This window comes from Natrix helvetica (genome assembly GCF_964273705.1).
Source record: "Natrix helvetica genome assembly, chromosome: 7".
Taxonomy (NCBI): Eukaryota; Metazoa; Chordata; class Lepidosauria; order Squamata; family Natricidae; genus Natrix; species Natrix helvetica.
Window position 1 is genome coordinate 5,848,241 of NC_138558.1, and position 14,974 is coordinate 5,863,214.

At 42.8% G+C, this 14,974-nt stretch overlaps 1 protein-coding gene across 8 annotated transcripts in view; it reads left to right on the forward strand.

The window, feature by feature from the left end:
• CTNNA2 (catenin alpha 2) overlaps positions 1-14,974 on the forward strand; it is a 653,992-nt gene that overhangs the window by 606,589 nt on the left and 32,429 nt on the right. For all 8 annotated transcript variants that reach the window (XM_081960368.1, XM_081960363.1, XM_081960364.1 and 5 more), the window contains exon 17: positions 1,875-2,009. In XM_081960368.1, coding sequence (XP_081816494.1) covers positions 1,875-2,009 — 135 coding nt within the window. The remainder of the gene's footprint in view (positions 1-1,874; positions 2,010-14,974) is intronic.

Below are 14,974 nucleotides of genomic sequence, written 5' to 3' on the forward strand. Positions count from 1 at the left end.
CTCTCTTCTGTACCTGCCCCATAAATTATGTCCCCATGTTTCTGCGGGGATTACAAACCCTTCAGGCAGCCCTGACGCCGTTTAGCTAAACGGAATTGCGGCCATGTTGTTTTGATTTGTAAGGCATGTCCAAAGATTGCCACAGGTGTCATTCCGCCAGTGGAGTAAAAATGGCCATTTTCCAGGTTGCAGTTTGTTATTGCTGCCCCTCTCTGGGCTGAAAAATCTCTCCTTTCAACGTGGTTCGTTCCCTACCATAAAAGATAGCATATTGTGCACCGCGAGAATTTTATGTGCAATCTGAACCGTATCCAGAGGAAGACGGAAGCAATATTTTTTCCTGTCCGCTTTACAGTTCATCGGGTAAGTGACGAATGATGTTGGTGCTTGCTTTCTCTGTTTCTCCCTCTTTGGACTTCCCGAGTTCCGAAAGTATCATTTTGTGGTGTGAAAGAAAGATTTACAGTTCATTGTATTCAGGTAGTTGAGCTGTGTTACTGTTTGTCCTGTTTCATCTTTCCTACTACCTTCTCCTATTGGCATCTTGTGATTATCTTACTTCGTTCTTTGATGGCCTGGTTTCCATTTATCACTAACGCTTCCCAGCGTACTTGGTTTCTCCAGTGATTATAGACTTTCTCAATCATCCAGGTCACGGTTGTCTCTGTTGTGGCCCGCCAGCGGAGCCCACAGCAGATTCGGACAGTGAGGAGGTCGGGGAGGAACCTGGGCCAGTCCTGGAGTCTGGGGAAGGTTCTGATGAGGGCTCTGGGTCGGAGGCAGAGAGGGGGCCAGGGCCATCTGACAGTTATCAACTGCCTTCAGAGTCAGACATCCGTGAGGCAGATGAACAGCTGGAGCCTGTTCCTAGTGTGTGCATGTGCAGAGGTGCCAGAGGAAGGGAACAGCTAAAGGACAGGGGTCGACTTGGGAGTAAGGCCACAGGTGGACGATGAATGGCCCCTCCCAGAGGAAATAAAAGAGGAGCGAAAGGGGAGTGGAGTTTGCAGGAGACAATTAGTTTGCTTAATTGGTTTGTGACTCTCCAAGACTCCTTGCCAAGTTTTGCAGATATTGCCCTGGCAGCTCTCCAAGCCAGATAAGGTCTGTGACTGTAAATCCTCCCTTGAAAGACTTTGATGGATTCATGAGCAGAATTCACGGTCAATTAATAAAAGGGGTTTTTGTCGGGACCAGGAGTTTGCTTCATGCTCTTGGGAAGCCTCGGTCAGAACAGTCTCAAAGGTATTTTTTTCAAAAGGCAGCTGGACTTTTTTTGTTTTTTTCAATGAAGACTTTTCACTTCTCACCCAAGAAGCTTCATTGGTTCCCACAATAGCACTTAGATTTATATACCGCTTTCCCGGTGCTTTACAACCCTCTCTAAGTGGTTTAGAGGGTCAGCATATTTCCCCCAACAACCTGGATTCTTATTTTACTGACCTCGGAAGGATGGAAAGGTGAGTCAACCTTGAGCCAGTCAGGATTGAACTCCAGACTGTGGGCAGACTCAACCTGCAATATCACATTCTAACCCCTGTGCCTCCACAGCCCATGACATGAATGAAGAACAAACCGATGAAGCTTCTTGAACGAGAAGTGAAAGGTCTTCGAATAAAAAACAAAGAAAATCCAATTGCCTTTCGAAAAAGCAGCTTTCAGGCGCTCTCCGGTGAATTCCCTCGCATGAGATGGCCGCAGTAAGTGAGACAAGATCTGGTCTGTGTGAAACCGATCACCAAGCAGTCGAGCGACAGTTGTGGTATCAACCCTCAAAGCTGATACCGCAAAATGACTGCGTTTTCTCTGCACATTCAGCATCTCAATAGCAATAAGTCAAATTTTCAGTTGCTTTTCTCTCTTTTCCTTCGCAGTGTCCCGATTCAGCCTGTAAGCAAGACTTGCTCGCTTATCTTCAACGCATCGCCCTGTACTGTCACCAGCTTAATATCTGTAGCAAGGTCAAGGCAGAAGTCCAAAACCTTGGCGGAGAACTGATTGTTTCCGGGGTAAGACACTCCTGCATTTTCCTGTTATAGCATGTCTTAATTTTAAATTAGTTGGCTTCCCTCCTTTCCCTCCTTTTGGAAAATATATATATATATATGTATATATTTTCACCTTCAAAAAGCCACATTACTCCAGTTTGATGAAGTGACTGGAGACTTCACTGCTATGCCATCCATCCAAAGAGCTTCTGTCTTCATGCCCATTAAAAATATAATAAAACGAGATGTTAAATCCATTATTAATAGGAGCTCGGTTTTATATTTAGCAAGGTTGGGCAGCCAAATGGGCTCTCCTTCTCTGATGATATAGGAAAGCTCCACTTTTTCTACCCACTTCACGTCGTCTAAACTGAGATATCCTTAAGCCTCTCGGTCCAAGTGGGCCTCAACATGAACACTTCATTCACCTTCCTTTAAGGAGGGGAGACAATACATATAGACAGACTTGTGGACTTCAAGTCCCAGGATTCCTCAGCCAGCCATGTTTTTTTTACTGGCTGGGGAATTCTGGGAGTTGAAGTCCACAAGTCTTAAAGTTGCCAAGGTTGGAGATCCCTGGTGCAGAGGACACACATGTGAGCAAGTTCTTTGAGGGGCCAAGACTGATTCTACAACAGCCTGATTTTTTTCCTAGCAAAGTAGCTAATAAAGCATAATCCTTTCTTCAAAAGAAATGTTCTCCCCTAAAAAAGCATGGCCATAGACATTATGCAGGTAGTCCTCGACTTAACGACCACAACTGAGCCGCAAAGTTATGTTGTCAAGTGAAGCGTTTGTTAAGTGGGGTTTTCCCCATGTTACAACCTTCCTAGCCACAGTTATTAAGTGAATCATTGCAGTTTTTAAGTTAATCAGACGGTTGGGAAGTCAATCTGGCTTTCCCACTGAAAGTTCCCAAAAGTGGATTGTGGGAACCCCAGGACACTGTAACCGTCATAAATATGAGTCAGTTGCCAAGTGTCTTGAATTTTGACCATGGGGATACTGCCATGATTATAAGTGTGAAAACAGTCAGAAGTCACTTTTTTCAGTGTCATTGTAACTTTGAATGGCCACTAAACGAACCGTTGTAAGTCGAGATATACCCATAATTTTTTTGAATCATGATTTGATTGTCTCCTCTGGGTTTCATATCAAGGCCTAATTTTTGGTCCAGGTAGGAAAGTTCATCAGATTATCCACACTCACAATCCAGTGTTGGACCAAAAGATTTTTTTAAAAAATCTTTTTAAATTTTAAATTTCACATTCAGTTGTTTGGCTGGGCCATTGAGGTCAGGGATTATTCTGAATTTACATTCAGAACTAATTCTGCTGGCATGGCTTATAGCTTTTATCACCTAATATTTCCTGAGCCTCATCCCATCACCGTTAAAGGTTATTCTCTAATCCTTCAATTTTTAAATACCGTATTTTTCAGAGTATAAGACGCACCTTCCCCCCTCCCTAAAAGAGGGTGGAAATGTTGGAGGGTCTTATACACCGAATACAGCCATTTTTTGGCCTCCTGAAGCCCTACCCCTGCATCCCATTTTTGCAAAAACAGAGGCTTTTTTTGCCTCCCCCCCTCCCCCCCCCCCAGCTGCCAGCAGCACCCAGCAGGCTTCAGTGGGACCATTCTCTGCCCGTTTTTCACAAAAAGTGGGGCGTTTTTGCCTTCCTTCAGCCCCGCTGAAGCCTGCGGAGTGCTGCTGGGGGCCAGGGAGGGCAACAACGTATTTTTTCTTACTTGCCTCTTCGAAATCTTGCTGCGTCTTATAGTCCGAAAAATACGGTAATACAGGGAGTCCTCAACTTACAACAGTTGATTTCGTGACCGTTCAAAGTTACAACGGCACTGAAAAATGTTGACTTATGATTGTTTTTCACAATGATGAACCATTGCAGCATCCCCCATGGTCACACGATCAAAATTCAGTTTTGATTGGTTCATATTTATGACGGTCGCAGTGCCCCCGGGGGGGGGGCACGCGATCACTTTTTGAGACCTTCTGGTCGTAGAATCAATGGAGAAAAGCCAAATTCATCTAACAACAGTGCCACTAACTTAACAGCGGCAAAAAAAAAAAAAGATTGTAAAATGAGGCAAAAATTCACTAAACAAATGTCTCGTTTAACAACAGAACATTTGGGGCTCAATTGTGGTCGTTAGTTGAGGATTGTCTATGTATGATTCCAGACCTCTGTGCACAGATACACAGAAACACATTCACATCCGTCTTCCCAATGAGTGTGACGGACACTTCCAATGCAACTGGGCAGCCGCTCAGAATAAAGATTTATTTGTGTCTGGGGCACCTTGTGGGGAAAAGAGTCCTCCTGATCCTGCAAAACTTCTTGACCACTGTGCCAAAGAGTGTCCACCAAAGATCTTGATGTTCTTCAAGGTGTGGGGATGAGTCTCCTTTGCCCTCCCATCTCTCATCGTAACAGGCCAAGATCATTCTTTGACTTGCTGGATCTGCTTCCATTCTCATGGGTTGTGACCCAGTCCACCTACCTCTGAGCCGTCTCTCAATCCCGCTAGCGCATCAGCTTGGCTGTCGAGCTTAAATCTCATTTCTGTCCTTTTCTTCCTTGTTAACTTCCGTAGAAGCCATCTTGCGCACATGCTCGAACAGCTTGTGTATGGTGTTGTTGGCTTGCCATTACATGCAGTGAAACTCAAAACCGCACATTTGCCTTCTTCATTCCTTGTGTGGTGGTCTTCAGCGCCCACTGCTTCTCCCACCCACCCATCATCTTTCTGCTTTTTCTTCATTAAACCACCCGCTGAAGCAGTGCTGCCATCAACTTCCAGATAACTGGCATTGTGTGTTGTGAACCTGAAGTTACATTCAGCAACCAGACCCCTCCGGCCTTGTCTTCTCTTAATCTTTCTGGTGTCCCTTCACAGTGCCTTCCTAGCAATTGTGATGTTGTTGTATTTTATCAAAGAGCCGGATACTGTATGCTCCAAGACTATCCAATAATATGGATTCCAGCTCCACTCCATCTGTAACTTCCTTGCTTATTTTTATGCTGTCCATCTTGTTCATCCATTCTCTCTCTTGGATAGCCAGTTGCAAATTAAAAAAAAACTTTGCTTTTATTTGCATGAAATAAAAAGCAGACTTTTGCATACAGTACGGTGTTCATGGTTTCCTTCAAAGGACCGACAGTTGGAAAGCTTATATATTCACTTTTGGGATTCCAGCTTCTACCCCTGGACTCCGATGAGATAAGGTACACGCTCACTGGTGAAAACGAATATGTGTGCGTATTATCTGACGATTGTGTGCTGAAAGTATATATATATATATAGATTATTTGATATTTGCAGTGTTCCTTAGGGTATTGAACTTAGCAATATGGGTGTGATGCAAAGCAATATTTTCCTGCCATTTGTTCAGGATTTTGTTAAGTATTTAGTACCTTAACAATATTGCATCCAACATTGGTTGCCATGATATAGAAAAAAAGATGTTGAGACTCTAGAAAGAGTGCAGAGAAGAAGAACAAAGAGGATTAGGGGACTGAGGACTAAAACACATGAAGTACTGTTGCAGAAACTGGGTAAATCTAGTTTAATGAAAAGAAGGACTAGGGGTGTCATGACAGCTGTCTTCCTCTTCCTCCTCCATCAGGTAGGAAATTATCTTTCTTGCATGAGACTGAGATGGCAACATATGATGAACGGTTGCAGGAACTGGGTATGTCTAGTTTAATGAAGAGAAGGACTAGGGGAGACATGATAATAGTCTTCCAATATCTCAGGGGTTGCCACAAAGAAGAGGGAGTCAAACTATTCTCCAAAGCACCTGAGGGTAGAACAAGAAGCAATGGGTGGAAACTAATCAAGGAGAGAAGCAACCTGGAACTGAGGAGAAATGTTCTGTAAGTGAGAAAAATCACTGAGATGATTTACCTCCAGATGTTGTAGGTGCTCCAACACTGGAGTTTTTAAGAAGAGATTGGACCACCATTTGTCCGACGTGGTATAGGGTTCACTGCTTGAGCAGGGGGTTGGACTAGAAGACCTCCAAGGTCCCTTCCAACGTTGTTATTTTGTTCTATCTTCTGTACCTGTTAGATAGAAACCCGGTCTTTCCTGACATTTTTCTTCCAAAGACATTCCTCAAGGCTAAGCTGTATTGAGAAACCTCAATAATTCAGAACCGAGTGGGATTCAGTAGGTTTGGTGATAGGTGTTTGTGACTGAAATCACATGTGTACATTTGTCTAGCACGTATTATTTGACAATACGGTATCCAGCTTTCATCACCGCAATACAAAAAAAAAAAAGAGATTTTGAGACCCTGGAAAGTATGCAGTAAAGATGAGAGGGCTGAAGGCTAAATCGTTACGATGAACGGTTGAGGGAACTAGGTTATGTCTAGCCTATTGAACCGAAGGACTATGGATAACAAGATAACTGTCTTCCAATACTTGAGATGCTCTCACAGGGTAGATTTAACTCTCTAAAGCACTTATAAGGCAAGGCAAGAAGCAACAGGTGGAAGCTTATTAAAGAGAGAAGCAACCTAGAACTAAGGAGAAATTTCCCAATTAATCAGTGAAATGGCTTGCCTTCAGAAGTTATGAAAGCTCCATCACTGGAGTTAGACTAGATAACCATCTGACTGGGATGGTATAATGCTCCTGGAATGGGACAACCAGCGAGCAGGGGGGGGGGGGAGGGTTGGACTAGAAAACCTCTGAAGTCCCTTCTAGCCCTATGAGTTGATGAAGTTCTATGGAAGAATCTGTAGATGAGAGAACCTCTCATTCTAATTTCAGTTTCTCATTTCCCTCACCGTATTTTTGCTGGGTCCAGATCTTAATGGGGATGGAAACGGAGTATGCAAAACATCAGGATACGTTTTGTACGTTTCTGCATCTTTGCTTATTCCACAAAATGTAAACATTTTGCAAGCATCTCTTAATGGTCATGCATTTTGGGGGGACGTTTATTTCTCTTCTGCACAACCGTTACTTTGAGGTCTTCCCTAACTACTTTGGGTTTAAAGTACCCAGACTTTCAATTTATACCCAGCTTAAAGTAGAAAGGGGCAGATCCACATTCTTCAGACAGTGAATTTGTATAGATTCAAGAGGTACGGATTTAATTTTCTTTAAAGAATTATTGACCCGGTAGTTTTCTTCTATATTCTTGCCATATGCAATCCCTTAAAAAATGAAATTGTATAGACTAAAAAGAATGTGGATTAAGACATGTCCCCTCCTGAGTTAGAGAGATGCTGTGGCTCTCTGGCTAAGACGCTGAGTTTGTCGATCAGAAAAGTCGGCTGTTCGGCGGTTCAAATCTCTAGCGCCATGTAACAGAGTGAGCTCCTGTTACTTGTCCCAGCTTCTGCCAACCTAGCAGTTCGAAAACACGTAAAAAATGCAAGTAGAAAAAAAGGGATCACCTTTGGTGGGAAAGTAACAGCGTTCCGTGTGCCTTCGGCGTTTAGTCATGCCAGCCACATGACCACGGAGACGTCTTCGGACAGCGCTGGCTATTCGGCTTTGAAGCAGAGATGACCACCGCCCCCTACAGTCGGGATAGAGAGTTAGAGATAGAGATATTTGATGGTTGACTTTCTTGGACCATTTACAACTAATTAGTTGTGCCTTCACCTAAATGGAATATTATTTACCAAGTCTCTACTTTTAACCACAATTGTTTTTTTAAAAAAACATTTTACTTTAGAACAAGACAATAGACTTACACTTTTCAGCCTGTGCAGATTGCGGCCTCTTCACAATGAAGGAAAAATAGGAACGGGTGGGTGTTATCGTGACACGCTCATCACACAGAATTATTTCCAATGTGTTCTGACAGCAAAGTCTCTGCGTTGCATATGTTAACTTTGCTTGATGGCGGGATCCGTTGTTGTCCATTAGCACTACGGAAAGGAAACGCGGCGACTGTTGTGAGCCTCTCGCAAGCAATTTCCCAATATCTTCACGGAGATTGATCTCCTTTTGAACCAGGGGAGACTTATGTGCCCCCCAAACTATTAATTTAGGTCTCGGTTGCCTGGACTATTATCCAGGAGACGCCGCCACAACAATTTGATAAGCAAGTCAACGGCAGGATGGGGATTATTCGCCAAGTACGGTTGGCTTGTCAACATGTCCATGATATATAGAAGATGAAGCAGTGATATAGAGGACGGCGCTATCCGTTAAAATAAGTTTTAACCATCAATCAATTTCATATTGGAATGGACTTCTTTTGCCCCAAGCAGAAAAATGTCTTGAGATGACTTCCAGAGAACAATTTGTTCTCTGTGGATTTTTTTTAAAAAATGAACAAGTCTCAAAGTACCACTTGAACCAGATAGCTATCGTGATATCAATAGCATTTAGACGTATATACTTCTCCACAGTGCTTCACAGCCCTCTCGAAGCGGTTTGCGGAGTAAGTATGTTGCCTCCAACAATCTGGGTCTTCATTTTACCGACTTTGGAAGGAGAGAAGGCTGAGTCGACCTCGAGCCCCTCAGGATCGAACTGCTGGCAGTGAGCAGAGTCAGCCTGTCAATGCTGCGTTCTAACCACTGTGCCGCCACGGCTCATGTGGGAAATGACTAGTGGTCATTTGGTTAGGTATGCTGTAGTTGTGGCAAGTTTGAGAAAAAAAATTGATGCACATGGAAATATTCTTACATAGCCCTGGAAATGAGGAGGAGTAGCGGTGTATTTGTGTCACAGGATCATTGGTGGGTTGCAGGCGGTACGCCCCGTTACAGGCATACCGGAGCCTGCCTGGAGCACTGGGTACTGTTCCGGTATGGTGCTCTGGAGGGCCCGCCCGAGCTCCTTACCTGTCCTTTGGTTCTTCCGTGCATGGCGCGTACAGAGCCTGCACGACGCTCCGCCGAGCAGCTGGAGAGTCGCGGAGGCTTGCGGAAGTGTTGCAGGCAAGTACGATGCATGCCTGCTCCGCATGCGTCCATGTGGGTGATACCGGCGCCGTTCCAGCCATACCGGTTGGAACGGAATCTGGAACCCACCACTGCACTGGATATAAGATTCTATTATAATAGTCAGATTAATCAATAGACTAGATAGTAGTAGTCAGATTCTGCTAAATCCATTTATCACAGTAATGTGAGCTTTTAAAAAAGATTATTTTATCCCACCTTTTTATTTGTAGAAATAACTCAAGGTGCTGAATATGCTTAATATTTTTCCTCCTCCTTTCTCCACAACCACCTTGTGAGGTGAGTTTGGATGAGAGAGAAAGAGTGACTGCCCCAAAGACAGAGGTGGGTTCGGACCGGTTCGGACCGGTTCGGACCGGTTCGGCCGAACCAGTAGTGGTATGGTGGCCTGGGTCGCTGAAACCGGCAGCAACGCAGGCCTGCCACGCCCTCGAACTGGTTCCCCGGTCACCACCTTTGCCACCGCCATCTTGTTTTTGAGTTCTGCGCATGCACAGAACAATTTTAATTGAACTGTGCATGCGTGCCTAGAACATATCCAGCGCACGCGCACAAGCAAACTGGCAGTGAAGCTGGCCAGAACCCACCCGTTTTCAAACTGAAAATAGACAGTTTTCATGCCCAAAGCGGGATTAGAATTCACCATCTCCTGGTGATTGGCCCAAAGTCGCCAGGTGGCTTTCATGCTTAAAGTGGAACTAGAACTCACTGTCTCCTGGTTTCTAACTTGTTACCTTAACCATTAGACCAAACTGGCAATTGTTCAGCAATTGATTCTTTAACAGAGTTCATAAACTGGAGTCAACATGGAATAAATATAAATTGACTAGCTGGATACCCGTGCTTCATGACGAAACTATGTGATTGAGCAATGCAGGAGAAATCCAGTTCATTCCGGTTCAATCCGTTGGTCAGTGATTGAAACACATACGGGAATATCACTCCCGCCGCCTTGAATCCGGAAACAGTTCCATAGGTGGAAGGCATAGACATTTTGGTGAGGTATGGATGTTTAGTACTATAAGGAGTCCCACACCACTCCTGATTGAACGGAATGTGAGGCAACTCACAGTTGGAACAGAGTTCTTTTCTGGTGGGGAGGGGGAGTAGACTGTCTAACTCTTTAGCATCAGAGCGTGTTAATATAAGGCAACTGGCAGTTGGAATGGAGTTCTTTTCAGGTGGGGAGGGGGAGTAGAACTCCTTAGCATCAGAGCATGTTAATTACTGTATAAGAAATACTAATGATCTGATGGTCATTTAGAAACATCCTTTCTTAGCAAGCACCTAGAAGCCGAGAGGAACATACGTGCCAAATTACAAGTTTGTAGGCTTTATGGTTCTGAAGATTTCATGATGAGTGAGTGGTATTTGCCTTTTATGTATATAGATTGCTGACAGTCTGGAAAAATCTATTTTATAATTTCTTTTGTGAATATTTTAGTTGATATTGTATGGTTTCCTGGGGTTTTGATTGTGAAAAATTGGGATTTTAATAACTTATGTAAAACAAATGCTAGATTCCTGGGGAGGGAAAAACACATGTTTTATTGCAATGATTTTTTTCCCTTCTGAATTCTGAATATCTTCATTGGCACCTTTAGCATAAGATGTGCTTCAGACTTCTTTCAAACATTTCCTTCCTTAAATGCATTGCTACATTCACCAGGGTGACCTTTTCTTCCACACAAAAATATGTATCCCTTCTTCCTTTCTTCAGGGACAGTGTTAATACAATTACGATTCTCTTTTAAGGGCCATTGTCACAGCAAACACTGATTTCCCCTCCAGCCTTTATCCAATAATTTTACATCAGAAGAAATTACTTCATGTAGCAATCATAACAAAACCAGTAATGACTGGAGATTCTAGATATTAAAAAAAAAGTGGATGGTTTTATTTACACCCACCTTGTTTTAAATTATAGCTCTTCATCATTTGTATAAATTTCATCTTGCTGGAAAATCTTTCTTTGTTATTTCCACTTCCTTTCCAATAAAACTTCTGCTTTCTTATTTATTTAGATTATTTATTGATAGAATTCTACGCAGAGTCCCCTGCGTGGTGATCGAATCATCCTGATAGATTATGTTTTACATTGGGTTGTCATATACATCTCTTCTCTCTCTAATTTCCTCTTTCGGCTTTTAAATGATTGGCTATATCTCTCACTTCCCAAATCATACTCTTACATTTCTTATTTTGCTTTTTTAAAAAAAAAACCCATCCTGTGTCTTGAGAAACATCTGTGTGATATCCTATTCCCAAAAAATGTCAAATGCAGCTTTATCACTGTCTTTTAAACATTCTTTTACATAAAAAAAAAAACCAAGAACCCTCCACATTAAAATCTCGGAAAGGTGCTGCTCCTGAAGTTTCTTGTTAGCCAAATCAGCGATTCGATTTTTTTTTTTAAGTTCAGAAAGTTACGTTTACACGAAGTTGAGATATTTAATTATCTGTCATTTCCTATTCAAGCCAAGCCTTAAACTAAGTCTCCCAAGTTATTCTTCCCCCTGTAATGTTTTCCCAAGGCTTTTGACGTATTAATGTTCTTTCATGGTTAAAGAAGCATCCTTCTTTTAAGGCTCCCTGCGAGGCAAGAAATAAAAATGCCATTGCTTCAAATCTGTCTTCCGTGTTTGGGACACCTTACTGACTCCAATGCAGAGGTGGGTTGCCAATTTTTTTACTACCGGTTTGGGAGCGCTTGTGCACGCACAAACGCAGTGCTACTGCGTATGCACAGAAATGGGCGGGTGGGCGGAGCCTCCCGCCACCGCTACTACCAGTTCGCCCGATCTAGATCGAACCGGGGACAACCCACCTCTGTTCCAATTGACAGCCGCCTAAGTAAGGAATGGCTCATTCAGGCAGTCCTTGACTTACAGCCATTCGTTTAGCTTCCATTCAAAGTTAACAACCGCACTGGAAAAAGTCAGCTACAATCAGTCCTCACATTTACGACAGCTGCAGCATCCTGAGACAACGCGATCCCCATTGGTGATCTTCCCCCAGCCAACTTCTAACAAGCAAAGCCAGTGGAGGAAACCACCTTGGTTTAAGGGCCACCTGGTTAACAACCGCAGCGATTTGCTTAACGACTGGGGCAAAAGAGGCTGTAAAAATTGGATGCGGCTCACTTAACAACTGGCTTGCTCCTCAACGGCAATTCTGGTCACGGTTGTAAGTTGAAGAGTACCGGTACATTACAACCTTTATCGTTTAACTCACCAATTTGTTTGAATGACAAAAGCAGTTGTCAGTGCTTAACGTGTAGGACAAATATCAACTACTGACAAAACAAAAGCAAATTGCAAAAAAACAACAACCCAAAACCCACAAATAAAACCAGAAATCCCACGTTCTTTTAAAGAGATCAGTCACCCTGTTGCATTTGAGGGTTCCTCATAACATGCATTTCCTTTTTTTTGCATGTAAATGACTTTTTTCTATGCAGGTAGGCCTCGACTCATGGCCACAATTGAACCCAACATTTATGTTGCTAAGTGAGACGGCTGCTGAGTGAGTTTTGCCCCCATTTTTAAGGCCTTTCTCGCCACAGTGACTAAGTCAGGGGTGTCCAAACTTGGGAACTTTAAGACTTGTGGACTTCAACTCCCAGAATTCCCCAGCCAGCTCTGCTGGCTGGGGAATTCTGGGAGTTGAAGTCCACAAGTCTTAAAGTTCCCAGGTTTGGACACCCCTTGACTAAGTGAACCACTGCAGTTGTTAAATTAGTAACATGGCTTGTTAAGTGAATCTGGATTCCCCATTGACTTTGCTTGTCAGAAGGTCACAAAAGGGGAAATCACCTGACCCCGGGACACTGTTATGAATATGAGCAGTTGTCAAGCATCCCAATTTTGATCATATGACCATCAGGATGCTGCAAAAAGTCGTTAAGTGTGAAAAACAGTCACAAGTCCCTTTCCCCCCCCCCGCTTCCATCGTAACTTTGAATCGTCACTAAATGAACTGTTGCAAGTCGAGGACTATCTGTGTATAGGCCGAGATGTAGTCTTCTCCCCTGCTCCTGTTAACTAAGGTTTAGGTCTTGTGACGTTTAAAATTATTACTAATAATCAGAATCCATGGTATTTCTCATAAAGTATTTTTCTCTCCTTCAGTTGCAGCTCACCTCCAAAAGTTAACCTATCAACCCAGTTAGTCCAGTGGTGGGTTGCAGGTTGTACGCCCCAGTACGGGCATACCGGAGCCTACCCTGAGTACTGGATACCATTCCGGTACGGTGCTCCGGAAGGCCCACCCGCCCGAGCTCCTTACCGGTCTTTTAAGGCTTCCGTGCTTCCAGGCATGGCGCATACAGCGCCTACACAACGCTCCACTGAGCAGCTGGAGCATCACGGAGGCGGTAAGACACAAGATCCGGAACCAACCACTGCGTTAGTCATACAGAATCCACCAGGATGGATGCCAAGCAAATCGATAAATAGGTGATAGATAGATAGATAGATAGATAGATAGATAGATAGATAGATAGATAGATAGATAGATAGATAGATAGATAGATGTGTGTGTGTGTGTGTGTGTGTGTGAGAGAGAGAGAGAGAGAGAGAGAGAGAGAGAGAGAGAGAGAGAGAGAGAGAGAGAGAGAGAGAGAGAGAGAGAGAGAGAGAGAGAGAGAGAGAGAGAGAGAGAGAGAGAGAGAGAGAGAGAGAGAAATAGATATTTGCAATATCTACACAGTTAATCTAACTCAGTGGTTCCCAACATGGGGCCCATGCCCCACAGGGGTACAATTTGATTTTTAATGGGGGAAATTTGAACCTTGTTTAAACCAAGTTAATGGCCTTTTATGCTTCCTCTGCAAGAGTAGAGTTCACTTTTTGAGTAAAGTAAAAATTACACATCACCCGGGGGTGGGGGTGGAGTGCATCAGAATTTTGAAGGCGCTTAGGTGGGCCATGGCCAAAAAATGGTTGAGAACCACTGTTCTAACCCAAGGACTTGAGTTAGATTTATAACAATACACTTAAATCTATGCATGTTATTCTACTTAGGTAAAATAGAATCGGGACCACTAGTTGAGCTGCAATTAAACTGATTCATTGCTCATGCCTATACAAAAGAATTTAGTCAACTAATGATCGACACTAAATTGGCACTAAATAAGAGTTAAATGGCATTCAAGAAGAGTTGGACATAAGATCCTTTGTGGGAATATAATGACTCAAGGCTGATTACTCCCTTGACTCCACCCCCTGTTCTTCTACAGTACTCTTCTAAATTCTGTACTGTAAAACGACTAAATTTGGTTGTCTTTAATAGGTTTTTATACATTTCTTTTTAGGAAAATACAAGCAGGAATTCATATTAATACGGAAATAAATTCTACGATCAATTAAACAATAACTGCTTCTCTAAAACAACTACACAGCCTCAGTTCTTTAGGAATCCCTGAAGATGTAACCGAACCTTTTGCAATAACTCATTGATTAATTGACTATATCTGAGCTAGTTCATGAAATAAGCCATAAAAATCAAATGGCACGATAAAATGGATAAAACAGTTTTAGTAGTGGAGGAGATAAGTCAATGCAACTTTTAAAATATTATTCCGTTCATTCAGTTGTAATTAGTCGTAATTCCGTTCATTCAGTTGACATTAGTCTGATTCAATAACCAGCTCATTATGCCACCTCTTATGTTTAGTATTCTCTTAAAAGAATTAAAATGATCTATGGGGGGTAAAAACGGATCGTGGACCAAAACTATTACCTTGCCAGGAAGGCAAAATGGAATGTAATAAATGATTTTGCCCACTGGTATTTTTTAGAAAGGAAACCCAAACGACTTCACGATGAATACATGAAAACGTTTACATTATTCTTATTAGCCACTCAAAGTCATTGAAAGTTGAGTGACATACACGTTTCATAAATTGTTATTAGTCATTGTTGCTCCTAGAATAGTTCAGCGCAGCTCACTACTTTAAAAGTAAAATAGGTCCTAAAATGTAGACTTAATATCAAAAGCAAAGCACATGTTTTCATTACAGGAACATTTT